The sequence below is a fragment of the Daucus carota genome, chromosome 5 (assembly GCF_001625215.2).
Source record: "Daucus carota subsp. sativus chromosome 5, DH1 v3.0, whole genome shotgun sequence".
Lineage (NCBI taxonomy): Eukaryota > Viridiplantae > Streptophyta > Magnoliopsida > Apiales > Apiaceae > Daucus > Daucus carota.
In genome coordinates, this window is record NC_030385.2 from 1,521,204 (window position 1) to 1,549,183 (window position 27,980).

The 27,980-nt window shown below is 36.3% G+C and overlaps 4 protein-coding genes and 1 pseudogene across 4 annotated transcripts; 1 reads left to right on the forward strand and 4 right to left on the reverse strand.

Annotated features, from left to right (window-relative positions):
• Nucleotides 1-329: 329 nt before the first annotated feature.
• LOC135146797 (pleiotropic drug resistance protein TUR2-like) lies at nucleotides 330-2,305 on the reverse strand. Its single transcript, XM_064094123.1, has 6 exons — nucleotides 2,154-2,305; nucleotides 1,893-2,052; nucleotides 1,207-1,278; nucleotides 1,018-1,124; nucleotides 694-891; nucleotides 330-511 (listed from the first exon to the last, which is right to left on the reverse strand). The coding sequence occupies exons 2-5, from the start codon at nucleotides 2,011-2,013 to the stop codon at nucleotides 865-867; spliced, it is 327 nt and encodes a 108-aa protein (XP_063950193.1). The 5' UTR covers nucleotides 2,014-2,052; nucleotides 2,154-2,305; the 3' UTR covers nucleotides 330-511; nucleotides 694-864.
• LOC108221140 (pleiotropic drug resistance protein 1-like) lies at nucleotides 2,150-3,051 on the reverse strand (annotated as a pseudogene).
• Nucleotides 2,845-5,455, reverse strand: LOC135146794 (pleiotropic drug resistance protein 1-like). Its single transcript, XM_064094124.1, has 5 exons — nucleotides 4,810-5,455; nucleotides 4,552-4,697; nucleotides 4,354-4,430; nucleotides 3,310-3,516; nucleotides 2,845-3,213 (listed from the first exon to the last, which is right to left on the reverse strand). Exons 3-5 carry the CDS (start codon nucleotides 4,426-4,428, stop codon nucleotides 3,202-3,204), a joined length of 294 nt encoding a protein of 97 aa, XP_063950194.1. The 5' UTR covers nucleotides 4,429-4,430; nucleotides 4,552-4,697; nucleotides 4,810-5,455; the 3' UTR covers nucleotides 2,845-3,201.
• Nucleotides 4,917-17,847, forward strand: LOC135152659 (uncharacterized). The gene is made up of 3 exons (XM_064093190.1): nucleotides 4,917-4,967; nucleotides 14,230-15,089; nucleotides 17,841-17,847. Exons 1-3 carry the CDS (start codon nucleotides 4,917-4,919, stop codon nucleotides 17,845-17,847), a joined length of 918 nt encoding a protein of 305 aa, XP_063949260.1.
• Nucleotides 17,848-18,326: 479 nt separating this feature from the next.
• LOC108222829 (pleiotropic drug resistance protein 1) lies at nucleotides 18,327-27,730 on the reverse strand. Its single transcript, XM_017396755.2, has 24 exons — nucleotides 27,255-27,730; nucleotides 25,933-26,053; nucleotides 24,759-24,847; nucleotides 24,570-24,654; nucleotides 24,325-24,484; nucleotides 24,120-24,196; nucleotides 23,609-23,662; nucleotides 23,426-23,516; nucleotides 23,033-23,334; nucleotides 22,655-22,936; nucleotides 22,252-22,568; nucleotides 21,992-22,152; nucleotides 21,804-21,907; nucleotides 21,559-21,715; nucleotides 21,411-21,482; nucleotides 21,188-21,294; nucleotides 20,742-21,074; nucleotides 20,228-20,518; nucleotides 20,053-20,136; nucleotides 19,830-19,963; nucleotides 19,516-19,743; nucleotides 19,264-19,435; nucleotides 18,923-19,177; nucleotides 18,327-18,799 (listed from the first exon to the last, which is right to left on the reverse strand). The coding sequence occupies exons 1-24, from the start codon at nucleotides 27,620-27,622 to the stop codon at nucleotides 18,536-18,538; spliced, it is 4,308 nt and encodes a 1,435-aa protein (XP_017252244.2). The 5' UTR covers nucleotides 27,623-27,730; the 3' UTR covers nucleotides 18,327-18,535.
• Between the last annotated feature and the right edge of the window lie 250 nt (nucleotides 27,731-27,980).

Here is a 27,980-nt window from a genome sequence, read left to right on the forward strand (position 1 = left end):
TTAGAATTCCAAACGCAATCTAAATCTCTACAAAACATAAAACTTAAAAAATATGCAAACTAGAGTATTTACTAACAAAATATATAGTTATACAAAATGCCAAGGTAGGCAAAGTATAACAAGGTGAAGAACCTGAAGAACAAATACTAAGAAAATCTAGCAACTGTCCAATCAAAGCCAAGCATTGCATAGACTATGAGGCCATGTAGTATAGATTGGGTAAGAACATAAGGTATTTCTACCAAAATCTGCAATACAATAACAAGCCTGTTTTACGAATAAAAAAATGAACCTACGCTTAGTTTGTTGAGACAGGAAAGTACCTGTGTTAAGGCATATGACAGAGCTGAATACATTCCAGCTGCTCTTTCTCTATAACATATGATGTGTTTCGCCAGTATGAGCATATTGTTTCCACAGGCAAGCCAAGCATTGGTTGATGAACGTAAAAGAGAGTTCCTTTGCACCAGGGGAAGGAACACCCAATTGTGCAATAAGGGCTTTGTTTCTCCTGTATCAAATTATAAGACGGGAACACAAATAAATGATTAGTAACATTTTGTGGCTTGGAGCATATATATGTGTTTTACCGTTTTAGTGTCTGAAAAAGGATATAATCATATAACAAATGCTGCTGCATTATATGCGCAAGTACTTTTTTCACCTCATCAAATGCTTCAAATATCTCGATACCTGGTTGATGGATAGTGTAAACAACGCTGTTCTTCCAGTGTCTACAGTATTCCTCACGGTTCTCGTCACTATAGCCTCAGCTCTTGCATGAAGTTGGCTCGTCCGTGAATATAATCTGAGACACCAGGCATAAAAGCTCCACTCACACCCTTCAGAAGCAACAATCTATATTCACCAATCCCGTTGCTCTTTCATTTCCTTTGACAAGTCAAATTGAGGCCAATTAAGCTCGTGAGCCGTGAGGTTGCTGCTATTTATTTTTTTTTGACATTTTTGCACTTGACAATTTCAACCACGAACATAGAACTGAACTACTTAACATACCAGTGGCTTATCAACCGAATCTTTGATATCATCAAAAGTAATAGCATACGGTTCAAATGAAAGAACCATTCCTTTTTTCTTATGCTGACTGGCCTCGGCAGTAGTTTCTGCAATACTCAAATTTAACTGAACAGTTCATAATGTGTTTCAAGTAGCTTCGACATATTATAACGGGAGGGATATATCTACCTCTGGGAGATAATTCTGTGGTTTTGTCATTATCAACTTTGTCAGGGATTACAGGTTGAGATTTTCCTAAAGCTGTAGAATTAAGCAGCACACTGTTACATAACTTCCCATTTATGAACCAACTCTTAAATTTAAGAAACCTCAGGACTTCAAATTTGTAACTCCTATTGTCTCAGTTTTGTTAGGAGTTAACTTCAGCATAAAAGATGATATTGAAAGTCAGATCAATGATTGAAAGAAAAACTAATAACTCATATAACATATATTTATAATTACTTTGTTCCATTGATGCCCAAGAAATTCATTCACTCCAATTGCATTTTACGCGTACATCATTGGTGATGCGTAATAGCCCATATCCACACTTTTGCCACTATTAGAGGAATAAATATGAAGTGACTATCTAGTCATTTCTGAATATACTAGGGGCATTATTGGAAGATAGAGACAAGTTTATTAGGCTTCAGTTTTAATATATATATAGAAGATATAAGTGTAATGTTGAAGTATCTTGAATGAAATAATTTTCAGATTTTCTCTCTATTCTCTCTTCTCTCATGACTGTTGCATAAATCTATAAAACTTATCAGCCACATCATCTGCAGCATTATAAAGTCTAAGCACAATAATCGGTCAATTTATGAAATAAGAATAACTGTGTTTCTCATTCTAATAATTTGTTATACCTCGTGCCAGAACAAAGCCAGATAATGCAAGAAGTACAAGTAATGCAAATCCCCCATAATTCATTGCAAGAATCAAGGTCCTGCCCAAAGTCGCCATAAGGTGGAATAATGCTGAAGCCATCTGATTGGCTAGAAATAATATCAGGAAATGTTTTATAATCTGCAATGTAGATGAAATGACTTTCAGCATCATAGGCAGAAGAAACAACCGAGTAAAGTCTTTGTAAAAGAACAAACATTTAACTCCTTAAGATTGATTACCTTCCAACATATGGATCATATTCGATGACATAGTAGGCCGGGCTGATCAAAGTCCGGCATCAAAAAGTGAAACTGGGATTTTGATGATCCATGTCAGGAAAAAGAGAACATCTCTTCGCTTGTAGAAGACAGGAAGCTTCACTACTGTCATGGCCATCTCAGACATTCCATTGCACATTTTCAGAACCACGTCAAAAAAGAGAGAACCCACGTATAAGGTTCCATCCGTCTTAGTCTCTTTATCCATTTCAGTTCTAAAGAACAGTGTCAAGCTAATGATTGCATGTGCCGTAAGCTAGATGAAAATTAAAAAGCGAGCATGAATGACAATTAGAGAAAACCAATACAAGCAATTATATAATTCAGCAGAGGTATAGAAAACTCAAACTCACTTGGAATGATTTGAATTTGTGCACAAATGAGTTCCTCTTCATTACCACAATTTCTCTTGTAAGCAGAGCTTTGAAAAGCTCCATCTTGCTAATGAGTAAAGCCATACCTATCAGTAGTCAAAGCTGCAGGGTGGCTTTTGCTCTTATCATTTGGTTTTGCAAGCTCATCACTTAGTCGAAGTCCAACATGGCATGATTGATAAGCCTCATAGAATTCTTTAGCTGTAATAAATCTGTAAGGCTTATCTCTGTGTACTGCTTCTGATCTTTTCTTGACGTAACCTGTATATTTCATGAAATTTTAACAATGACTCATCACGCTTACGTATGACTTTTGCATGTAGCAGAAGGTAATGACCACAGATCACTTCTTGCAAGAAGTCTGCCATGCCTTTTCTCTCTCGGCACTTGAAATCCATAGTCTCAAAAAACTCAAGCACATTTTCACGTGGACCTTGATACACAATATAACCATCAATAGGAGAATAACTCGTCAAATAAAGCATACGCTCCAGGCGCTGGCTGGAGGAGAGATATGAGAGCAGTTCCTTAGAGAATGTGCACACTATTTCAAAGCAATTTCACAATTTGATAAGTTGTAGAACTGTCCAAGCCAGTAGATATTTCATCCATAAAAAGGGCCCTTGCTGGTCCAACTAACATCTCGCCTGTACTTGACCAGATTATATGTAATTATTACACAGAAATTCAAATATAAAGAAGTAACACCTTACAGCTTTGTACCAGGACTAAAAGGTTTTAACCTGTTGTAACACGCTTTTTTGTCCTCCAGATATACCTCTGATCATCTGGTTTCCAACCAAAGTATCAAGCCCTAAATGCAAGCAACGGGAAATTTTTTTATATTTTTGGGTACTTACAATGAGGTGGTGCTGCTGACCACTGGTTAGATATACCTTTAAAACATAGTCGGTGACCACATTAGACTCTTGGCCTTTCGTTGCAACAGCCTGAATGAAACAATTACAGACAATTATCAATCGAAAAGTAAGATGTTTAACTGTAGGAACACCCTATATGAGTTAACCTTTCCCAATTCATAATTTAAAAAGGGAGTTGCATCGTACAGTTAAATAATCACTATAAAACTTTACACGCTGATAAGATAACAAAGTTCTCAAAGTTCTATTTACATTGCATTCACAGAGTTGCTATTAAGCATCAGACACCTCTCCTATGTTTTTTTTTTTTGCCAGAAACTCCTATGTTTTAGTTATTCTGTCCAAAGTTTTTAGTTTTCCAGACACTGGACTTTTGCAAGAAAATTGCAAAGCTAAATTTTACGTAGTGTAGCCCTTTAGTTGCTGAATTCTCAAATTCTCAATTTGGTTTCCGGAATTTACTTTCATGTTCCAAAAAGTAAACGTTGGCCACTTCTTTGTAAAAGGAATGCAATTTATGGTCACCATTATTTAGTGTTTAAGCAACCACCCTTCTGTGGCGAATTTGAAAATTTGGCCCCCGTGTTGCAAAATTGAAATTCAGGCACCAAATTGCTACACTGCATCAATGAAGTTCAGCCACCACTTTGAAAAATACTTGACTTTTATGTTGTGAACTTATGATGAAGGAAGCTTATAGTTCCATTTTTTAATATCCTCATCTCTTTCGAAAATAAAGAAAAATGGAGGAAATTTATAATAATCACTATAGATTCCAAACCTCAAAATTTAATGTTCATCTCTATACATTTCAGGTATTTGTCCTAGATCAGAGAGCTTCATGGCATACACACAATTCGATTACCCATATTGAAGCACATCTGTAGTACATAACTATGCCATTACCTTCATGAAGATAACAAGATCAGGATCAGGCTTAATATTTGCATTTTTCTCACGTCTTGACAGCTCAGCCAACATTTCTGCGACACATTAACAACAATCTATAATATGAAGCACCTCAGCTCATAATCAAATGTATGGTCCACATGTTAAACATAGTAAATAAACACAGAGAATACAAAAGAGTCTACTTAAACTAACCATAATGCTATCCAACACCCTGACATTTAGCAGAAAATTCCAAGGTTTCTCTCATTTCTCCGATATAAATATCATCTTGACTAATATAGTCAGCAGTTCTTTCAGGCACGAACTCGTTCATTCTATGGCCATTGTATGTCACCAAACTAGTATAGCATAATGCACAATTTGATCAATCACATTGAAAATCTAAAAATCAAGATAATTGAAAATATTCAACAAGAAAAGATAAGAACAGATAAGTTGCATTCTATTTACTTGCAAGGCTTGATGATTCCACTAACATCTTCAAGAATAGTTAGGCCCTTTTTTTGTTTGGAAGTAAGCTAAGGGGGTGTAAGGGGGTGTTTGGATAGTTGGCGGAAATGAGAATCGGGAATGGGCGCGAGGGACATGGGAATGGGGTAGGGGAAAGGGTAACCCAAGGGAGGAGTGCGGAAGGAATGATTTACCTCCAAGAGCGAATGAGCTTCCCATCCCACCCAAAAAATTTGTTAATCCAAAGATAATGTATGAGTATGAGATTCTGATTCCCGTTAACCGGACTCATTGATCATGAACCAAATCCCCTAGCAGTTTCTAACATTGCCTAGCAAAAATCAGAAGAATCTTCAGCATGAATAGTACTTGCAGACAGAAGCACATATATGTATGTAGGAAGCTAGTTGTGAATGCATTGTGGTATATAATTGCTGACATTTGAAAAACCCTTCTGTATTTTTTGGTGTTCGGCCAAATGTCACTGTTTAGCAGTAAAAGGTATCTATTGTCATTTTCCGAAAAAATGCCTCAACTGTCAATTCAAAACATAATTTCATATTGTGTTAACAAAAATGCAACTTTAAGTCATGTTTTCTAATTGAGAACGCAACTTCAAATTGTGTTTTTCTCAAAAAAATCAAAATACAACTTCAAGTCGTGTTTTGAAGTGACAGTTGATGCCATTTTTTCAGAAAATGATATTGAAGCCTATTTGACACTTAAATAGTGACTTTCCAGACATTTTCTATTATTTTTTTTGTGTTATCTAAGACATTGTTTATGGCAAGGGCTTTATGAAATTTAATATTTAATTAATGAACAAGTAGATCTGTAAAATTTGTTATGGTAAGGGTTTTATGGTTAGTGTATAGTGTTAGATATAATTGATGATTACTACTAATGTTCTTAAAGTTTGTTTTAGAACAGGAATCATCAGAGTTTAAGCTAGAAGCTGATCAGAGTTAAGTAAAGTCTGACAGAGTTTAGTAAAGTCTGACAGAGTTTAATAAAGTCTGATCAGAGTTTACATAGTCAAGACTCGACAGAGTTTACACGTGGAAAGAGCTCAGAAGCGGATATACTTCAAGGAAGGATAGATGCTGAGGAGTGATTTGCTGACTATGGAAACTAAACAGAAAACTGGAGCAATCTTTGATTGATAGATTTATTAGCTGATTTATAGGATATCAAATCAGAGATTGATTTTGTAACTGTGTCTATATAAACACAGATTAGGGTTACTCTATATGAGTTGAGTTATCGAGTACATTGTTAAGAACCCTAGCAGCTCTTAGTGATACAATATAAATCACTGAGAGAGTTTTTGTAACTATTAAAGCTTTGTGAATATAAGAGTTTATTGCTTTCGATCTCTTATATTGTCTTATTGTGTTACAGATTGTGATCACTATATCATTCTATATAGTGAAAATATAGGACCTAACAAGTGGTATCAGAGCGAGCTCTGTTAAGATTACTACAGTGAGATCTTAAACACAATCATGTCTGAAAAATCACAAGCTTCATCCTTTAGAGTCCCAACCCTTAAGGCATCTGAATATCCAGTCTGGAAAGAAAGAATGATCATATTCTTAGACTCTGTCGATCCAGAATACCTTGACAGGATTTATGATGGACCACATATGCCCACCAAGCTCTCTGTTGGGGTTGCAGATGAACCTCAAAAGATGGTTCCAAAAGAGAAGAAAGATTATACTCCAGAGGACATCTCATCTATCAGTAAAGATGCAAAGGTGAAGCATCTGTTGCATAGTGCCCTTGATAATGCAATGTCTAATAGGGTGATTGGGTGCAAAACTGCTAAACAAATCTGGGATGCTCTGGAAACCAGATGTCAAGGAACTCAGGCCATTAAGAAAAACAGAAAAACAATCCTTACACAGGAGTATGAACACTTTGACTCAAAATCTGGTGAGTCCCTGACAGATCTGTATGACAGATTTGTCAAACTGCTGAATGACTTATCTCTGGTGGACAAGGAATATGATCTTGAAGACTCAAACCTCAAATTCCTTCTAGCTCTTCCTGAAAAATGGGATTTGAAAGTCACTACAATAAGAGACAATCTTGATCTTGGAGAAATGTCTCTTGATGATGTTTATGGAAGACTGAAGACTCATGAACTTGAGATGGAACAGAGGAGCAAACGACATGGAGGAAAATCAAAGTCTGTTGCTCTGAAAGTTCAAGAGGAAGCTGCTAAGAGCAAGGGAAAAGCTCATGTCACAAAGTCTGACATTGAGACATCAAACTCTGATGACTCAAACTCTGATGTTCCCTCAGACTCTGAAGAAAGTGATGATGAGATGATGCAGTTAGCAGCATTGATGGTGAAGAGCTTCAAGAAGTTGGCCTACAAAAAGTTCAACAAAGGCAAAAGTTTTTCAAGGAAAGACAGAAACTCTGACAGAGTTTATGACAAGAAAAACTTTAAGAAGAATGAGGGCAAAGAAGGGAAAGCTGGAAAAGCTGACAAGTATACCTGTTTCAACTGTGGTGAAAAGGGTCACTTTGCATCTGAATGCAAGAAGGCCAAAAAGGAAAAAGAAAAGGCCTTTATCACCAAGAAAGGAAACTGGACAGATACATCTGATTCAGAAGAAGAAGTCAACTATGCTCTAATGGCAAACACTGACAACAACTCTGAATCTACTGCAAAGGTACCTCATTCTACACTTGCCTTTGATACTGAAGATATAACTGAGTTAAGATTATTTCTTAAAACTTTGCACACTAGCTTTAGAGATCAGACTTTAGAAAATGAAAGATTAAAATCTGAAACTCTGAGTGTAAAGAAAAGGAATGATTTTTTAGAAAAAGAATTAGTTCAAATGCTAGAAGTTCAGAAAGAAAGAGATGATGCTGTCATTGTCAAAGATGAATTATTAAAAAGGTATGCATCTCTTCAATCAGAACTTGCTAAGGAGAGGGAGATTATTAAGACATGGACTAGTTCAGGCAAAACTACTCAGGATATCTTAGGTAGTGGAAATTGGAAAAAGGGACTAGGTTACACTGATAACTCAGAAGCTGAGTCATCAAAAACAGAGTTTGTCAAAACTCAAAAACCTAAGGTTAAACCTGTTAAATTTGTTGCTGAATCCTCTAAGTCTAAACAGAGTAGACCAAAATCAGAGATTAACAACAATTTAAAATCTGAAAAGCTCAAACAGGTTAACATAGGACTGATGACTCAGAAACAGCTTAAACATAAGCTTAAAGAGGTAAAGTCTGATGACAAAAACAAGGAGCCTAGGAAAAACAGAAATGGCAAGATTGGCATAGACAAGAGTAATAACTACATGCCTGTTCCAAATGCACCTAGGAAGACATGCCATAACTGTGGTAATACTAATCATCTTGCTAATTTTTGCAGGAAGAACAAGGACATTAACTCTTTACCTACAAAGTCTGGAGTTAGAAAAAGTAGTATTAGATATAAACCACAAGATCCATGTTTTCATTGTGGTAGTTTATGGCATTCTATTTATACTTGCAAAGAATATCATAGTTTGTATTATGATTATTATCAATTGAAACCTTCTTTAAAGGTAAATAAAAACTCTGCAAGTACAAACTCTGTTTCCAGTACAAACTCTGTTGCAAAGTCTGTTAGCTCAAACTCTGATAATAACACCGCTGCAAAAGCTAACAAACTTAATAAGGCCAAGGGATCCAAGCAAGTCTGGGTCCTTAAAACTAACATCTAGTGGTCTTTGTGATTGCAGGGCAACAGGAAGAATATCCTAGTCTTGGACAGTGGATGTTCAGGACACATGACTGGAAATAAGACCCTGCTATCAGAGTTTGTGGAGAAAGCTGGCCCAAGTGTTTCTTATGGAGATGGCAACATAGGAAGGACTCTGGGATATGGCAATATCAATCTTGGAAATGTCATCATATCAAATGTAGCTCTTGTTCAAGGGCTAAAGCACAATTTACTCTCTGTCAGTCAGATCTGTGACAAAGGGTATCATGTTGATTTCTATGAAGAACACAGTGAGATAGTAAGTAAGTCTACAGGCAAGGTGGCAGTGATTGCACACAGACATGGAAATATTTATGAAATTCACCTGCCTACAAACTCTGAGGGAAAAGCAATTTGCTTATCTACAAGAATCTCTGCAGAAGAAAGTTGGAAGTGGCACAAGAAGCTCTCACATCTAAATTTCAATTCAATAAATGAGCTTATAAAGAAAAAGCTTGTGAGAGGACTCCCTGAATCACTACTAACATCTGATGGATTGTGTGATTCATGTCAAAAAGCCAAGCAGAGAAAGACATCTTTCAAGAGTAAGACTGAATTCTCAATAAACAAACCATATCATCTTCTACATGTTGATCTATTTGGACCAGTCAATGTACCATCCATTGCAAGGAAGAAATATGCTCTTGTCATTGTTGATGAGTATACCAGATACACCTGGGTATATTTTCTTCACTCTAAAGATGAAACAGCCTTGCATCTGATGGATCATGTGACACAACTGGATCATGGATCTGATGACAAAGTGAAAATCATTAGAAGTGATAATGGAACTGAGTTCAGAAATTCAACAATGGAGGAGTTCTGCAAAGAAAGAGGTGTAGTGCAACAATTCTCTGCACCTGGTACACCACAGCAAAATGGTGTAGTTGAGAGAAAGAACAGGACTCTTATAGAAGCTGCCAGAACTATGCTTGATGAGGCTAAATTGCCTACTTATTTCTGGGCAGAAGCTGTTCAAACAGCTTGTTTCACTCAAAATGCAACCTTGATTAATAAGCATGGCAAAACTCCATATGAGATGGTGAAGAAAAAGAAGCCAAATCTGAAGTACTTTCACATATTTGGGTGCAAATGCTTTGTATTGAAGACTCATCCAGAACAGCTTACCAAGTTTGATTTAAAAGCTGATGAAGGCATTTTTGTAGGTTATCCTATCATAACAAAGGCCTTCAGAGTCTATAATCTGAGAACCAAGGTGATCATGGAATCCATACATGTGTCATTTGATGACAAAAGAATAATGGGTCTAACAGATATGGATAATCATGAAGAACTGCATTTTGAAAATGAAGAAATTTTCTCTGATTCAACAAACTCTGATGATCAGTCAAACTCTGACTGTGAACAGAATACAGTAAACTCTGATGAAAACTTACAAGTTCATGATGGTGAAGCACTTGCTGAGGGGGAGCATCAAAATGTTTCAGACTCTACTCAAGACTCATCAGAGAATACTAACTCAAACTCATCAGAGAATGCTGATTCAAACTCTGATAGCACAATTGCAGGGGGAGCTACAGAGAATAATCAGCAGAATCAGGAGAGTATGGATCAAGGGGGAGGATCCAATGATGAAAATGGTCAACTTCCACATGCTAGGAAGTGGACAAAATCTCATACACCTGATTTAATTATTGGAAATCCAGAAGCAGGTGTACAAACAAGGACAGCTACAGCCAATGAGAGTTTACATCATTGCTTTCTGTCACAAACAGAACCCAAAAAGGTGGAGGAAGCTCTTCAAGATGCTGATTGGATTCAAGCAATGCAAGAAGAGTTAAATGAATTTGAGAGAAATAAAGTCTGGACCCTAGTACCAAGACCTAAAGACAGATCCATAGTTGGTGCAAAATGGGTGTTCAGAAACAAAACTGACAGTGAGGGTGTCATTACAAGGAATAAAGCAAGGCTTGTGGCAAAAGGGTATTCACAACAGGAAGGTATTGATTATGATGAGACATTTGCTCCAGTTGCAAGATTGGAGGCAATTAGAATCTTTCTGGCCTATGCTGCACACAAGAAATTCAAAGTATTTCAGATGGATGTCAAAAGTGCTTTTCTAAATGGGAAACTGGATGAAGAGGTATATGTTGAACAACCTCCAGGCTTTGTGGATCCAAAACATCCAGACTATGTCTACAGGTTGGACAAAGCACTTTATGGACTAAAGCAGGCTCCAAGGGCATGGTATGAAACTCTAGCTCAATTTCTTCTTGAAAGTGGATTTACTAGAGGTACCATAGATAAAACTCTGTTTTATTTGAATCATGGTAATGATCTGCTTTTAGTTCAAATCTATGTTGATGATATTATCTTTGGCTCCACTAATGCTAAACTCTGTCAAAGATTTGCCAAGCTCATGCAGTCTAGGTACCAAATGAGCATGATGGGGGAACTCAGTTATTTTCTGGGCTTACAAGTTGAACAGACTGAAGATGGGATTTTTATAAATCAAGCCAAGTATACCAAAAATCTTTTGAAGAAATTTGGTATGCAAGACAGTTCAGCTGCAACTACTCCTATGGCAACAGCAACCAAACTAGAAAAAGATACTGGTGCATCAGTGGACATCACAAACTATAGAGGAATGATTGGATCATTGCTTTATTTGACTGCAAGTAGACCAGACATTATGTATGCCACATGTCTATGTGCAAGATTTCAGGCAGATCCAAGAGAGCCTCATCTGATTGCAGTAAAAAGGATATTCAGATATCTCAAGGGAACAACATCATTGGGATTATGGTATCCTAGAGAATCAGATTTTAATCTAATTGGATACTCTGATGCAGATTTTGCAGGTTGCAAAATTGACAGGAAAAGCACAAGTGGAAGTTGTCAATTTCTGGGTGGAAGACTAGTTTCTTGGTACAGTAAGAAGCAGAAGTCCATCTCAACATCAACAGCAGAATCAGAGTATATTGCTGCAGGCAGCTGTTGTGCTCAAATTCTTTGGATGAAGAATCAACTGTTGGACTATGGGTTATCCTTCTCTAAAATTCCTATTTATTGTGATAACCAAAGTGCTATTGCTATGACAGGAAACCCAGTTCAACATTCTCTGACAAAGCACATCAGTATAAGATATCATTTTATAAGGGAACATGTGGAGGAAGGAACAATTGAACTTCACTTTGTTCCTACTGAACAGCAGCTAGCAGACATTTTCACCAAACCATTAAGTGAAGCAACTTTTACTAGGCTGGTGAATGAGCTAGGAATGATATCAGGAACTGAGTAAACATATTGGTTAGATCTTTACAATTTAAATTGTCAAATTTACCATATGTATTACTCACACATTTGCCATGATATAATCTGATTGTTAAAATCTGATGACATTCTCTGATGTTATACTCTGATTGCTTTACTCTGATAACATTCTCTGATAGTATTCTCTGATGCTTATAAAACTCTAAATCTTGATAAATGATCTCATTTTTATCTTCTCTGAGACAAATCACCTATGAAGATACCATGAAGCATGTTCAGAATGAGTAATCATGAATCTCAGCTAAGTTCCTTAATCCTGATCTCAATTTTGTGCTGCATTAGTTCACACTATGCATGCTGATATCATTGAGACTCTACTACTTCACATATCTTAATTATAAGTGAGACTGATTAATTTGAATTTTCTCTCATATATTAGACAGTGATTATAAACTCTGATGTTTTGTTACCTTGAGCCAAAACCCCCTGAAGAATAAGCATGGTACTCCTTTGAGATCTTAGATGACAGTGACTGGGAAGAACCAAACATTTGCTGGTATTAAGTAATTGCTAAGATTTTATAATCTATGGTGACCAGTCACATTCTCTGATTACTGGAGAAATACCAATGCCATATTATATTTAAAGGTCGTGCCTCACTTACACTGAGAAGCGTCCTGGAAGAAAAAAAAAAAAAAAAAAAAAAAAAAAAAAAAAAAAAAAAAAAAAAAAAAGGGGGTTATATTATTTTATTGTTTTCATCAGAGTATGTCCCAGTCTAAATTTTGAGAGTTTGCATAAATTATTTTTGTCTACCTTATAATTACGAAATTGTGAAATTTTATATTCTCTGATCTCACATGTCCACACACAGATTTCACAAGCACATTATTGAGCTATGGATTTTAGAACAAACTCTGATTTATTGATGAATATTCTGACAATTATGTTTTTATTCTGAGGTATTTAGAAATTTATTTTCTATGATTTAAATCTCAGAGTTTAAAATCTGAGTGAATTGTTCTTGATTTTTTTAAAAATCTTGTACATTTCAGGAGTTCAAATATTCAGAGAATGTGAAGAGAGTATTTTCAAACGGGTGTATTGTTAGTGGGTTTACATGAAAAACATTTTAATAGGAAAACGTGTAATCAGCCTTTATTACTGCGCGTGTTTTACTGCACTCATGATTACTAATATCGTTTCTCCATCCCACTAACTTTCATCAAACCAGTTGTATTGTGACAGGTGTCCAAGTGAACAAACAGCTCATGCGTGTTCAGTGAAACAAAATCTGAAGAGTTTTTCACTTCAGATTTTATTTCTTATCATTCACTAATACACTTATTCACTTCTTCACTTACACATACTCTCTCAACACACTCTTGCTCTCTTCTCTCTAATATTCAAATCTTCTCACACACATTTTCTCAAACACAATCTCTGATATAATGGCCACTACAGCGTTTATCTTGGCAGGTGTTGAATTTGTTCCCAACAACTATGCAGCCATTCTTGATACTGCTGAAGCCCCAAGGGATTATCATCCCTTTCAGCGATTCTTGGCACAGAGTGTCATCGGTACAGCTCTCACCGCTCCTGCAAGACTTTCAGGAAGCCAAATCATCAGCTTTTGGAGGTCGGGTACATATGACAATGGTGGTGCAGATGGATCACCATCAATTGTGTTTTCCTATGACGGGGAGGAGTATGCAGTTACTCCAGCAACAGTTCGTCAGGCACTCAACTTGCCAGAACACTCTGCGTACATTACAAATGGAGATGCAAATCTCAGAACAATGATGCTTGAATTGGGGTACTACGAATCTCTGGACAAACTGGGTCAGTTGAAGCGTCCAGGACTCAGAAAGGAGTGGAGTTTCTTCTTCGATTGTATTACCAGAGCTTTCCAGAAGAAATCTACAAACTGGGATGCTATTCCAATGGACATGCTGCAGATCGGGTATTCTCTGATCTATTCTACTAATTTCGATTTTGGTAGATTAGTGATTAGAAATATTGGTGAAAGAATGCATGAAAATCGTCAGACTATATATTTTTCCCGATTTTGCCAATTATTGTTTAATGCCACTGTTGGAGAAGTGGAGTTTGATGCTGCAGATGAGATCAAACCCTTTAAACTTCATAAAAGGGCTTTTAAGGATCTCATATCTAAAGATGAGAAGAGACCAGTTCTCAGGCCTCTGCAAATCCCAGCTCCATTCAGAGCAAGGCTGAATCATCCTCAGGAACCACTACCACAGCCTCAACAACCTCAACCACAACATCCAACCTCTCCCACAGTCACCAGAAAATCCAGATCATCAACTACAAAACCATCCAAATCAACAAAATCTGATGACCAACCCTCTACAACACAAACCAGAACCTCTGTTGATACACAAGTTCTACAGACAAAGTCTGATAAACCAACAAACTCTGAAGCTCCAAACTCTGATGTTCCAGTGAATACCGAAGCTGCTTCTACACCAAAGCAGAAAAGAAGGAGGAGACTTGTTGCAGCATATGAATTTGATGATCTTGAACCTGCACAAGATGTGAATTCTGAACCTATTCCTACAACAACAAATGAACCTGCTCAGCCCAGTCCAAAACCAGCTAGATTCAAAAGAAGGGCACACAAGCCAAAGAGGGCCAAGATTCCAGAATCTGAAATTACTGATTTCACCATTCAAGAAGAGCAAGCACCATCCAGTTCAATTCCTGATGATTCATCTCAACCTCTGATGGTGGACCCTCTTCAAGCTGTTCCTCTGATATCTCCTACAGTATCTCCTACAACATCTCCTAAAGCAACTCCTACAGCATCTGCAGTAGATGAAGAAATAGAGTGTGATGCACAAGCTACAAATGAAGCTGGAGCAAAAACTTCTGATTCTAAATCTCCAATATCTGATCATGGCCATTCTACTCCAATTCCTCATTCTCCAATGAAAATACCTGAGAATGCCATTGTTCATGATACAGCTCCAGAAAACTACAGGTCTGATGTAGTTGATGAATCAGACAAGGTAGCTGTGGAAGCTCTGCAGTCTCTTGCTCAGACTGGTGAAGAACCTATCAAATCCCAGTCTGAAGCCCAAGGAAAATCTGCTCAAGATACTGTGGAGAAAGTTGCTAATCCTGTTCTTGAAGATGAAAAAGCAAACTCTGATACTGAGGATGATGCCAGTTCAGATACTGACAAGGATGAAGATGCTGAAGTCCCTCTGACACAACAAAAATGGGAGTCTACTAGCCAGTTCAATGCCAGGCTACAAACTCTGAATACAGCCTCTGAGCCACTCCCAAGGGATCTTCAGGTTGATCCACCAAGTGAAGTCTGGGATAAACTCTGGTTGAGCCACCAGCATTCCTTGGAAACACCTAAAGCTGAAGAGTTCTTAGCTATGGCAGAGAAGAAAATTACAAACTCTGATGTTATGTCAAGCCTCAAAGGCACAATTCTCTATCTAAAGACATTTCATCCTGCTCATGCCCAGACATCTAAATCAATAGATGGTCTAAGAACAGAGGTGGCAAAGGTCAAGGAGACCAATGAACTGGAAAAGAAAAGGACCATCAATCCTATAAAAGAAAGTGTACAGAAGCTGGTCACTGCAAATGAATCTCTGGACCAGAGGATGACCTTGATTGAATCAAATCAAGAAAAGATGTCAAAGCAGCTGGAAGCTATCCAAACATCACTTTCTCTGATCACATCAATTCTGATTCCTGATGAGGATGATGCCAAAAAGGGGGAGAGAGTAGCTCAAGTCAAATGCAAGTCTACTACTCAAACTCTGAAAAGGAAGAAAAAGGATGATGATGATGATGCTGATGACTTCACAAAGCACAAGAGATTTCAGGCAGGAACTGGTGGAAGAGTTTCAAACTCTGACAAACTCTGAAAAGGAAGAAAAAGGATGATGATGATGATGCTGATGACTTCACAAAGCACAAGAGATTTCAGGCAGGAACTGGTGGAAGAGTTTCAAACTCTGACAGGTCAAAACCTAAGCAAAGTTCAAAGTCTGTTCCAGTCCCAACACACAATGTCACATCTGGGTCAAAGCAGAGACCAGTGGCTGGATCAGATCAACCAATGACTGATGAAGAACTTGCTAAGTTAATTTTTGAACAAGAAAATCCAGAAGCCAATTTGGACTTAGAGTTGATTGCTGCAGAAGAAGAAGAACTAAAGAAAGAACATGCTGAAGCAATAAAGTCAGGAAAAATCCAAAAGCCTGCAAAATCAACTGCCAGACCAAAGGAAAAAGGGATACTGATCAAAGAAGCTACTGTTGCTGATCAGAGTTTACCAGTCAAAAAGGTATTCTCTGAAGATGAATATACAACTAAAGGAAAAAGCAAAGTAGATGAAAATCTGGAGAAAGGCTGGGATAAGAAGAAGTCTACAACCTCTGACAAGGATCAAGTTGTACAGGAAAAGAAAACAGAAGCTGCAATCTCTGACAAAGCTCATGTTGCAGAATCACAACAAGGAAAATTGACCTCTGACACAGCTCAAGTCAATAATGAAACAATGAAAGACACAGTCTCTGACAAAGCTCAAGCTGTGTTCAAACCAACAACTACACCACTGGCTGGATTTGCAAAGCCTACTCTGATGACTGAAATAAGTTTTGAAAAAGGCTCAATTAAACCATTTTCTCATCAAAAGGTAGGAAGAGATAAAGGAGGGCTGGGATCCAAGTATGAAAAATTTGATCAGAGTATAGGATCAAGACCAGATGACCCCTCATCTCTCTGTGCTCCCAAGACTGGAGTATTGCAAGACAAAATGGAAAAACTTGATTCAGTTCAGTTGGTAAAGAATGACAGAGGAGATAATATTCTTATCTACTTCATGTCTGATGGAACAGTGTTTAGAGTACTTGAAGCAGATCTCTATGCTAAACACTGGGAGGAATTGAGATATGTATCACACATATTTCAAGTGAAAAACAAGTCAGGACAACACATCTCCAACCTGCTTAAAGATCAAATCAGAAGAAAGATGGGTATTACAGGAAATAAAAATGCTGGACCTTTCATTCCTAAATACTTTGACCATCAGGGAAAGCTGGTTGAGATGAAGAAAAATTCAGCAAAGATAGTGACAATAGCTGGAATCAGAACTCTTGCATTCAATGAAGAGTCTGATAAAGCTTACAATATAAGGCTGGATAGAGACTTGAAGAAGAACAAGATCTATGATCTCAGAGCTGCAATTTACCAAACTGGAGTTTCAGATCCAGAATTGAGGGAGATCAAGAGACAAATGATTACAGTGCTTGATGATGCTGAAAAAGAACTCCTCAGAGAGTATCTGAAGACAGCAAATGGTGTCTATGCAGCTAAGGAATAAAGTATCTGTAAGTTTTAAAAGTTTTCTGTTATATAGTTAAACTCTGTTGCATTTGACTTAAATGTTTTGACATCATCAATTATCTGTTAACTTGCACATAATTTATTTATGCACAAGTTGGGGGAGATTGTTAGATATAATTGATGATTACTACTAATGTTCTTAAAGTTTGTTTTAGAACAGGAATCATCAGAGTTTAAGCTAGAAGCTGATCAGAGTTAAGTAAAGTCTGACAGAGTTTAGTAAAGTCTGACAGAGTTTAATAAAGTCTGATCAGAGTTTACATAGTCAAGACTCGACAGAGTTTACACGTGGAAAGAGCTCAGAAGCGGATATACTTCAAGGAAGGATAGATGCTGAGGAGTGATTTGCTGACTATGGAAACTAAACAGAAAACTGGAGCAATCTTTGATTGATAGATTTATTAGCTGATTTATAGGATATCAAATCAGAGATTGATTTTGTAACTGTGTCTATATAAACACAGATTAGGGTTACTCTATATGAGTTGAGTTATCGAGTACATTGTTAAGAACCCTAGCAGCTCTTAGTGATACAATATAAATCACTGAGAGAGTTTTTGTAACTATTAAAGCTTTGTGAATATAAGAGTTTATTGCTTTCGATCTCTTATATTGTCTTATTGTGTTACAGATTGTGATCACTATATCATTCTATATAGTGAAAATATAGGACCTAACATATAGCATTTTCAAATTGTGTTTTTGAGTCTGGATTGTATACAAGTTCAAGCCGAGCCGGTTTTTTTTGGTTTAACTAAAATTAATGCCCTATAAATAAGTGATTTGGCTGAAAATTATTTTAGTTTGAGGATATAATAACAATTATTATACACTCTTGCTAGAAGTGAAGAATAACATAGCACATAAATTTAACAACAATCATTATACACTCTTGCTAGAAGTGAAGAATAACATATATAGCACATAATTTAACAAAATAAATGGGAATGAAGTAACTTTCATTTGCATTTAGAAAAAGTGGATTGGAAGTGAGAAGTAAATAAGTTATTAAACTGTTTCGAAAAGAAGCAGAAGCTCTGAGAGAGAAGCTAACATTCTCAACTTCTTAAAAAGCCAGAAGCAGCTTCAGCTTCTTGAAAACAAACAAGCCCGAAAATATTGAAAATCCAGCGACTGCATTATATGCTGATGATGACAAAACTCGTACATTTACAAATATTTAAGTTCCCAAAACAAAGAAATACATTTGCTGATGATTACAAACCTCTGCATAGCTGTTAATGTCTGAGATATAAGGTAGCATCCACAATGCTCCATTCAACATTTTCTGATATAAAGTAAAAGGATATGAAAGAGATATATATGTTACCGTTTCTGAAAGTTTAAGGACTTTACAGATACAGCAAAGACTAATGCAAAAAGAACTGCAACTGTGACGACAGCAAATGCAGCTAGCCCAACATGATCGTGTTTAAATCCAAAATAATCGTCTACAAAATCTTTAACGTTCTGGTGCACATCCTCAAGGATCTTGTCGTCAATGTCTCCGAATTGTGATCCAATCAAACCATAAAGAGTCCAAGCAACCGGGCAGATCCAAGAAAACCATTTCCACCAATCAGGCATGGCCTAAGTTGTCGGGAAATTTAAAAAAAAAAAAAAAGTGAATTTAGAACACACTTGTTATCAAAAATAATATAATTATCTCACGCACACCATCTTGGAGGAAAATAGGCTGTTCATAAAACTTACAGGTCGTGGCATGATAAATCCTGAAAATAGATTCCACAAGCCGTAGAATGCCGCAGCAATAACAGCAGCAATGTCAGCATTGGGAGTTACAGCCACGGTCATCATGCCAAAGTAGGCAAAGTATAACAACGTGAAGAATGTGAAGAACAAATACCAACAAAACTTTGCAACTGTCCAGTCAAACCCAATCATTGAATAGACTATGAGACAATATATTAGAGTTTGGGAAAGGACATAAGGTACTTCGACCAAAACCTGCAATATGAGAACAGACTCTGATAAACGAATAAGATATGAACAGGATCTGTCGTCTTAGTTTGTTTGTGCAGACAACAAATTACCTGTGCGAAGGCATACGCCACAGCTGAATACATTCCCGCTGCTCTTTCTCTATAAAATACTGTTCGCTCAACATCCACTACTGGCTGCGCCGAGGCTGAATTTTGGACACCAAGAAAGAGGCAAGCAGCGTACATGGAACCCATTGCATTAAAGAGATCAAGTCTTGTACGCCTGCAATAAATTAATTACCATATAAGATGACATACAAGATATGCTCAAGACATGGAGTATAATTTATGTTTGTAACTTACATTTTCGAACCAAGATCCCAGAACATTGATCCAAGCGACAATCCTGCAACTGTAGCAAATATAAGTCTCACAGCAATATATGCTGTGTTTCGCCAGTATGAGCATCTTTGTTTCCATAAGCAAGCCAGACACTGGTTGATAAACGTTTGAGAATATTGGCTAGGAAAATAGAGATCCTTTGCACCGGGGGGAGGAACACTTAGTTCTGCAATCAGAGCCTTGTTTCTCCTGTATCAAAGTATGCATTAGTTAAATGAGAAAGAAATCTAAAGCGAAGGTATCAAAACCTACAAACTTGTCGCTTCCGAATCTACCTAAAGAGATCTGAATTTCTGTACACTTCAGTGAAATCAATCCCCAGGGCCATCTCTTGTGCTGGACTTGTAACTTCCAACATCCAAGTAGCAGGATTATATCCATCTTTTATTTTACTTATTCCATCAATGTCCTATTAGAAAAAGTCATGTTATAGGAGACACATTGATAATTAGGAGTAAGTGTGTATATATAGCTTGTATATTATGTTTCTAATATCACCTCAAAGTATTTGATTAACTCGCAAGACTGTCGACCCACTGGTCCAACATATATCTCTCGTCCTCCACGTTTCAAAAGAAAAAGCTGTCACAGTGTTTATACAGTTTAGCGTTTAAATAGAATATAACAAAATATAATGCCAATTAATTTTATACATTTGCTGATAATTTTTTACCTCATCAAAAGCTTCAAATATGTCAATACTAGGTTGATGGATGGTGCAAACAACTGTTCGTCCAGTGTCAACAGTATTTCTCACAGTTCTCATCACTATAGCGGCAGCTCTTGCATCTAACCCCGAGGTTGGCTCATCCATGAATATGATGGAAGGGTTCGCCACCAGCTCAACTGCAATGGTTAACCTCTTACGTTGTTCAATTGACAGTCCATTTACCCCCGGCAACCCAACTAGAGCATTCCTTATATTGTTTATTTCAACAAGTTCCAGAACCTCATCAACAAACATCTGCAAAATTACATCTTAAAGGTTCAACTTCTTTACCAACCATAGCAGTTCTATAATGCCACACCATGATAATAACCTCTAAGGCTCTAACAATCAGTAGGATAAAATGAAATCCCTAGGTAGTACAGTCACCGGAAACTACCACATGTACGAAACTCTTAACAAGGATCTCCTCCATTCGTGTTTGAACAGAGATGCACCATAATGATTCAAAAATACTAACCTTTCTGGTATTTGCAGTAATTTCTGTTGGCAACCGCAGCCAGGCCGAGTAGAGCAATGATTCATACAGAGTAACATGAGGTGAGTGGATATCATTTTGCTCACAATATCCAGCAATCCGAGCAAAAGTTTCTTGCTTTTTTGGAAACCCAGAAATTGTAATGTTGCCTTCAATATAGCCACCAGTTTTTCGACCAGCAAGTACGTCCATCAAAGTTGTTTTACCAGCACCGCTGACCCCCATTAGTGCTGTGAGAACACCTGGCCTAAATGCTCCACTAACACTTTTCAGAAGCAACAACTTATCTTCACCAACCCCTTGCTCTTTCATTTCCTTCGAAAAGTCGTATTGTTACCAATCAGGCTTATAAAGTTGCTACTAGAAAAAAACTTCACAAACTCTAGACTATTTCAACAACAAATCTAGAAATAAATTATGTTATATACCTGAGGCATATCAACAGAATATTTGACATCATCAAACGTAATGGCATACGGTTCAAATGGAAGAACCATTCCTTTTTTCTTGGACTGACTGGCCTCAACATTAATTTCTGCGATATTAAAAGTTCAGATAAACATTTTACATAGTATGTTTGGTAAACTTACAAATGTGTTTATGAAATGAATAATTATCCCTCATAAAATTTCGCACTTCCAATGGTTTTACCTCTGGTTGATAATTCCGTGGCTTCATTAGTATCATCCTCATCTGGAATAAGAGGTTGAGGTTTTCCCAATGCTGCAGAATTATGAAATAGGTAAATATCCTTTCAACTTAATAAGTAACTTTGAAAATTAAAATACTAAATACTAACGGTCCATATAGGAAAGTGCCATTGTCACAAGGAAGTTGAATATCAAAGTAAATCCAATTAACGCCCCCGCTCCAATCCAGTACCAGTATGAATATGGGAAGAAACCTCGAGACTTCAAAACTGCAACTCCTACTGTCTCAGTTGAGTTGGGAGTTAACTTCGGAATGCAAAAACAAAATGATTTCAGAAGTCAGATAAGATAATGTAAAAACAACAAACACACATAATATCAACTTAATATTAACTTTGCTCCACTGATGCCCGAGAAATTCATTCACAGTAATCGCGTTCATCGCGTACATTATTGGTGATGTATAGTAACCCCATATCCACATCTTAGCCACATCATCTGTTGCATCATTCAACATAAGCATGTATAAGCAATTTTATAATATAAGAATAATAGATCTAGTCGTTCAAATAAATACTATACCCCGTGCTAGGACAAATCCACCTAATGCAAAAAGTATAAGTACGGCAAATCCCCCAAAATTCATTGCAAGAATCATGTTCCTGCCCAAAGCTGCCATAAGCCGAAATAATCCTGAAGCCATCTGATTGATTAGAAAGTTTAATACGAATTGTTTGACAAATCTGCAATTAGACAAAATGAGTTTTAGCATCACATGCAGAAGAAACAATAGTTGCAAGTCTCTGAAAAAGAACAAGCATGTAACTTCTTTAAATTATTACCTCCCAACATTAGGATCATATCCGATGACATAGTATGTGAGGCATGTCCAAACTGCAGCCTCGAGAATTGAACTCGGAATTTTAACAATCCACACAGGAAGAGAATATGACCATGTTGGAAAAAAGAGAAGATCTCTTTGCTTGTAAAACACAGGAAGCTTTGCTATTGTCATGGCAAGCTCAGCCATTCCATTGAACATCATCAGAACCACACCAAAAAAGAAGGAACCCATGTATAAGGTTCCATCCGTGATTGTATCGTGATCCAGTTCAGTTCTTAAGAACAGTGTCATGCAAATGATTGCTAGTGTGGTAAGCTAGAAAGAGATGAAAGAGATCACTAAAGACAATCATATAATACTACAACCAACTTTAGTATTTAAGCTAAGATCGAAAAACTCACTTGGAATGTTTTGAATATGTACACAAATGAGTTCCTCTTTATTAGCAAAATTTCTCTGTCAGTTAGAGCTTTAAATAGCTCCCTCTTGCTGACTCCATACTTGTCAGTTGTCAAAGCAGCAGGGTGACTTTTACTTTTTTCATATGGCTTTGCAAGTTCAGCTTGTAGTTTAAGTCCTACATGAAATGACTGATAAGCATCATAGAACTCTTTTGCTGTAACAAATCTGTAAGGCTCGTCTCTGTGAAACCAGTACTGCTTCTGATCTTTCTTTGATGTCACCTGTATATTTTGCAAAACTTCCACTCAGATTAATAATGCTTATATTTTATATATGACCTTAACAAGTGGTAGAAGGTTATGAGCACAGATCTTTACTTCTTGCAAGAAGTCTGCCACGCCTTTTCTCTCTGGGCACTTGAAACCCATTGTCTCAAAAAACTCAAGCACATTTTCACGCGGGCCTTGATACACAATATATCCATCTGACAGGAGCATAATATCATCAAACAAATCATATGCTTCAGGGGCTGGCTGGAGGAGAGATATAAGAGCAGTTCCTTGGAGAATGTGGACACTATGTCGGAGCGATTTTACAATTTGATAAGTTGTTGAACTATCCAAGCCCGTAGATATTTCATCCATAAAAAGTGCCCTAGCTGGTCCAACTAACATCTCACCTGTAATTGATCAGTTTTATATGTAATTGTCGCAAAAATATTCAACAAGAAAAACATTAAATAAATTAGTGCCAGAATATAAGTTATGAACCTGTTGTAACACGCTTTCTTTGTCCTCCAGATATCCCCCTGATCATTTGGTCTCCTACCAGAGTATCTGCACAAATATCAAGGCCTAAAACCTGCAATCAAGAGGAGCATATGTTCATCCAATTTTCTCTTACTAGCTATGAGGTGGTGGCAATGCCGCTTTTCTGTTAGTTGTGCTGCGTACCTTCATAACATATTCAGTCACCACATTGGTCTCTTGACCTTTTGTTGCAACAGCCTGAAGGAAACAAAAACAAAATTTGATCAATTAAAGAATAGAATTTCTACAGTTTGTATATAATATAAGCACATGCAGATCCGTGATTGTTGAAGAAATTCTTTATGTATCATGAAGTAGTAACAATAAATTGTCAAACACTAATAAGATCACAGAGTAATGTGACTGCATTTGCATAGTTGGGATTAGACATCAGACACCTCTTATATATAAGCAATTCGTTTTAAATTTTCTGATTATAGAGTGATAGATACTAGGTATTTCTGTGATAAAGGGGATGCTAAATTCTTTTACATGTCTGATAAAAATAGAAACGTTCTAGTTATTAATATAGAGTGCAGAGGTCACTGGTTATCTTTCTACATATCATTTATGTCCTCAAAGAGACTGGCTTTGCAATTTATAAAATTTTGATAGCTTGTTTCGGCACATTTTTACATCACATATCTGTCATTACCTTCATAAAGATATCAAGATCAGGATCAGGTTTAATATTTGCATCCTTCTCTCTTCTTGACAGCTCAGCCAGCATTTCTGCATAGAAATTTACAACCATTTATAACATGAGAAAATCAGGCCACAGGCAGATATACCTGGTCCCGTCCTGGTGTTACACGTACTACATTAGCACTGAGAATACAGGAGAATATACGTCAACTAACCATAGCGTGATCCGACTCCCTGACATCTAGCAGAAAATTCCAAGGTTTCTCTTACAGTCATTTCTCCTATATGAACATCGTACTGACTAATATAGGCAGCTGTTCTTTGAGGCACAAACTCATTCATTCTGTGGCCATTGTACGTCACCCTTCCAGAAAACTGTATTGTGCAATGTAAACTTTATCTACCATATTGAAGATCAGTATAATATCTAATGTATAACAAAAAAAAGTCCAGATTCGACCTCAAGGGCAGGATCAAGCTTCCCGGCCAAAGCGAGCAGTAATGTGGTCTTCCCTGAACTAGGAGGGCCTAAAAGCAATGTCATCCTACAAATGACATCACATGCAATCAATATGAATTAAATAAAATCTCAAAATAAATCAAAACATTACGAGATTGCAAGGCTTCATGCTAAGATATAAAAATTGACCTGCAAGGTTTGATGATCCCGCTAACATCTTCAAGGATAGTTAGGCGTTTTCTCCTGTTTGGAAGTAAGTGCAGAGTTTCCAACATTGCCTAACAAACATCCAAAAAATCTCTCAAGATGAATAACAATCATTAATCATGCTTCACTATAAACTAATTATCCGTCCTTCTGTTTCAAGATAATTGTCCAGTTTTACTTTTACCTGCTAAACTAAGTATCCGTTCTTCCGTTTCAAAACAATTGTCCAATTTAAATTTTACGTACTTAATTTAAAGTGCATGTGATTATCCGATCAATACACCTTAAAATATGCGCATAAAGTCAAAACTAGACTATTAATTTTAAAACCGAAATACTTAGCTTAAACTAATGGGTCTTGGTTCCTAGGAACCTGTTAACTGGCTAAATTTTGATCCGTTCAATAAATATCAAGCAATAAGGATTATAATAAAAAAATTTAATATGTTCACCGCTTTTTAATCGCTGGACGGGTAAAATAACCCCGTCTAGCGTTTAAAAAGCGCGGGACGAATCCCTGAAAGTTGGACATGTTAAGAAAGATTATTATAATTTTGGCCACTAGCATTTAAAAAGTGACACTATACTGTGCTTTGAATTAAAAACTTCTATCTGTAAATAAAATAGAACATGCAAAGGCCCAGCAAGTCGGGCTTAAATACTACTCCCTCCGTCCCCCTGAGTTGTATACATTGGGGGACGGGGACGCGGCACGGACTTTAATGCTCCTGTTTTACATAGTTCTATAACTTATTTTTAAGATTTTTCTTTTCTGAATAAAAGTTTGAATGTTATATTTTTATTCAGAAAAAGAAAATTTTAAAAATAAGTTATAGAACTATATTTTACAAGAGCATTGAAGTGCGTGTCGAGCAGTTAAAAAGAAACGTATATAATTAAATGGGACAGAGGGAGTAGTTATTATAATTTTGGCCACTAGCATTTAAAAAGTGGTGGATGAGTCACCGTCCCGGTTAAAAAACGCCGAACATATTTAAAAATTTAATATAATTTTGGTCACTGGATATCAACCGAATGCCCAAAATCCATAAACCGGTTAACAGCTTCCGATTACCAGGGACCAGTATCCTAGACTAATTTACATATGAATACAAATACGGTAAGAACAAGAAGCATATGGGGAGCGGGGACTTACCTCGCCCACACTGAGATTGAAGTTGATCAAAGAAGGCAAAGCTCTGCTTCCTACGTGAGCTTCTGTCTGAACCTTTAAATGCTCGAATTTAACTTCGATTTGGGGCAGATCAATTCCAACTCTGCATGTTTAGTTGAATCAGTTCTGATATTAAACAACTGTATATTATTCATTTGATTTCTCGACTTCCTGAATAGGAATAGGGTATCTAAGTTCATTTCACCGGAGGTTTTAGTTTGAAGATATTTACAACTACACAAAAATTATGTATCGTTTGTCAAAAAAATGTCAAATTCAAAATTGAGCTTGGATTTCAATTAAATCAAAAGACTTGTTTGAGATTGTTCATTAAAAAGATTATTTTTCGCGGCTTCGCGTAGTTATTGAACATATATATCAATTTCTTCATTGATACTCATAAATAAATTATTAGTGTTATTTACGAGTTTTTCAATTAGTATATTTACGATTTATAGCCACAAATAAGTCATAAACATTATTCTACTTCTCATTAAAAAGTATATTATATAAATATTTATATACTAATCATTTTAATAATACAACTAAGTCGATTACTAATTACTACTGATATATGTTGTATCTATTTGAAATAAAATACTAATCATATATTAATATTAATATATTATTATATAAGGTCGCTCTCAAGAGTGAAGCAGTCCCTAAAATAGAATTAGAAAATCACTAAACTTCTGTTGTAGAACTCTAAATTTTAAATAAATTTTTAGAATCTAAATTTAAATACATGTTTTTTCAATATTGTGTGTGTTCAAAAATAATTTTTACATATAATATATAGATATTGACATTTTTTGCATGACCCTAACTAATACTAGAAATAAGTTAAGGTTCTATTTTTCTATCTCTAATGGTTCTATCTTCAACAATGACCCATATTATATAATATAGTTCAAATAATAATGACAATAATTATATTTTAGTAAATAATTTGAATGTGAATATATAAACAAACTTAATTATTATTCAATTTATTTACGAACTACTGACCAATCAATTTATTCACGAATTTATTCAACTTATTCACGATCGAGTTTACTAGTAGTTCACGAACTACAGGACAAACACATTAACAAATTTACTCACGAACAATCTATTCGAACTACACCATGATCATGTTCATCAAAATCATTTATAAATCGACCTGTGATATTGTATTCAAGATCAACTCGTTTATAAATCGAATCAAACTTCGAACTTACGACTGGATTATCAGTTTGGATAAAAGAAGCATGAACTTAGTTCTGATAAAAAAAATTAAAGTGTCACTGAGAATATATATATACCTATCAACTCTTTCCCTGAGCGCCAACAGCAACTTCTCGTTATCCTCATCAGCAACATTGAGCAACCTATCCAGAATCCTCTTCCTCTCCTTGTACCCCAGATCATAAACATCAACTTCACTAGCTCCAGCACCCTGTGATCCGAAAAGCAGGCCTTTTCGCAGTCTATCGAACGTCGGAAGCCTCTCCAGAGAAGCCCATTTGAGAGCTTCCTCATCATCTTCATGGCGGCCTGATGTGTTGAACACTTCTTTTCCGCTGTTTCTCCACACTGATGAGCTGCTAGCTCTTAGACTCCCCAGCCCTTCTCTTCTGCTCAAGCTGTTTCTTACACTGTTGCTTAAGTTGTATAGATTACTCCCGTCCATTTTTCTGATTTCTCCTTAATATTTCAGCCCTAGCAAACTAAAATATACTGTATATATTATACATATGAGAGTTGTTAATTATCTTGCATGCAGCAAATACATGAGTAGCTTCTTCAACATGTGTATTTATAACTGATATTCTTGGTAAATAGTAATCCAAAACTATTTAATTCTATACCTTTAATAGTTCTATAATTTATTTTCAAAAAAGAAATCTAAAAATAACTTATATAATTATTTTTATAAAAACATTAAGGTGCGTGACATATCCTCGTCCCTTATATATATATAAAGGGAGGGAATATCGCTTTGCTCCCATATGAAATTAATTAATTTCTCAATGTAAACTAAATATTCG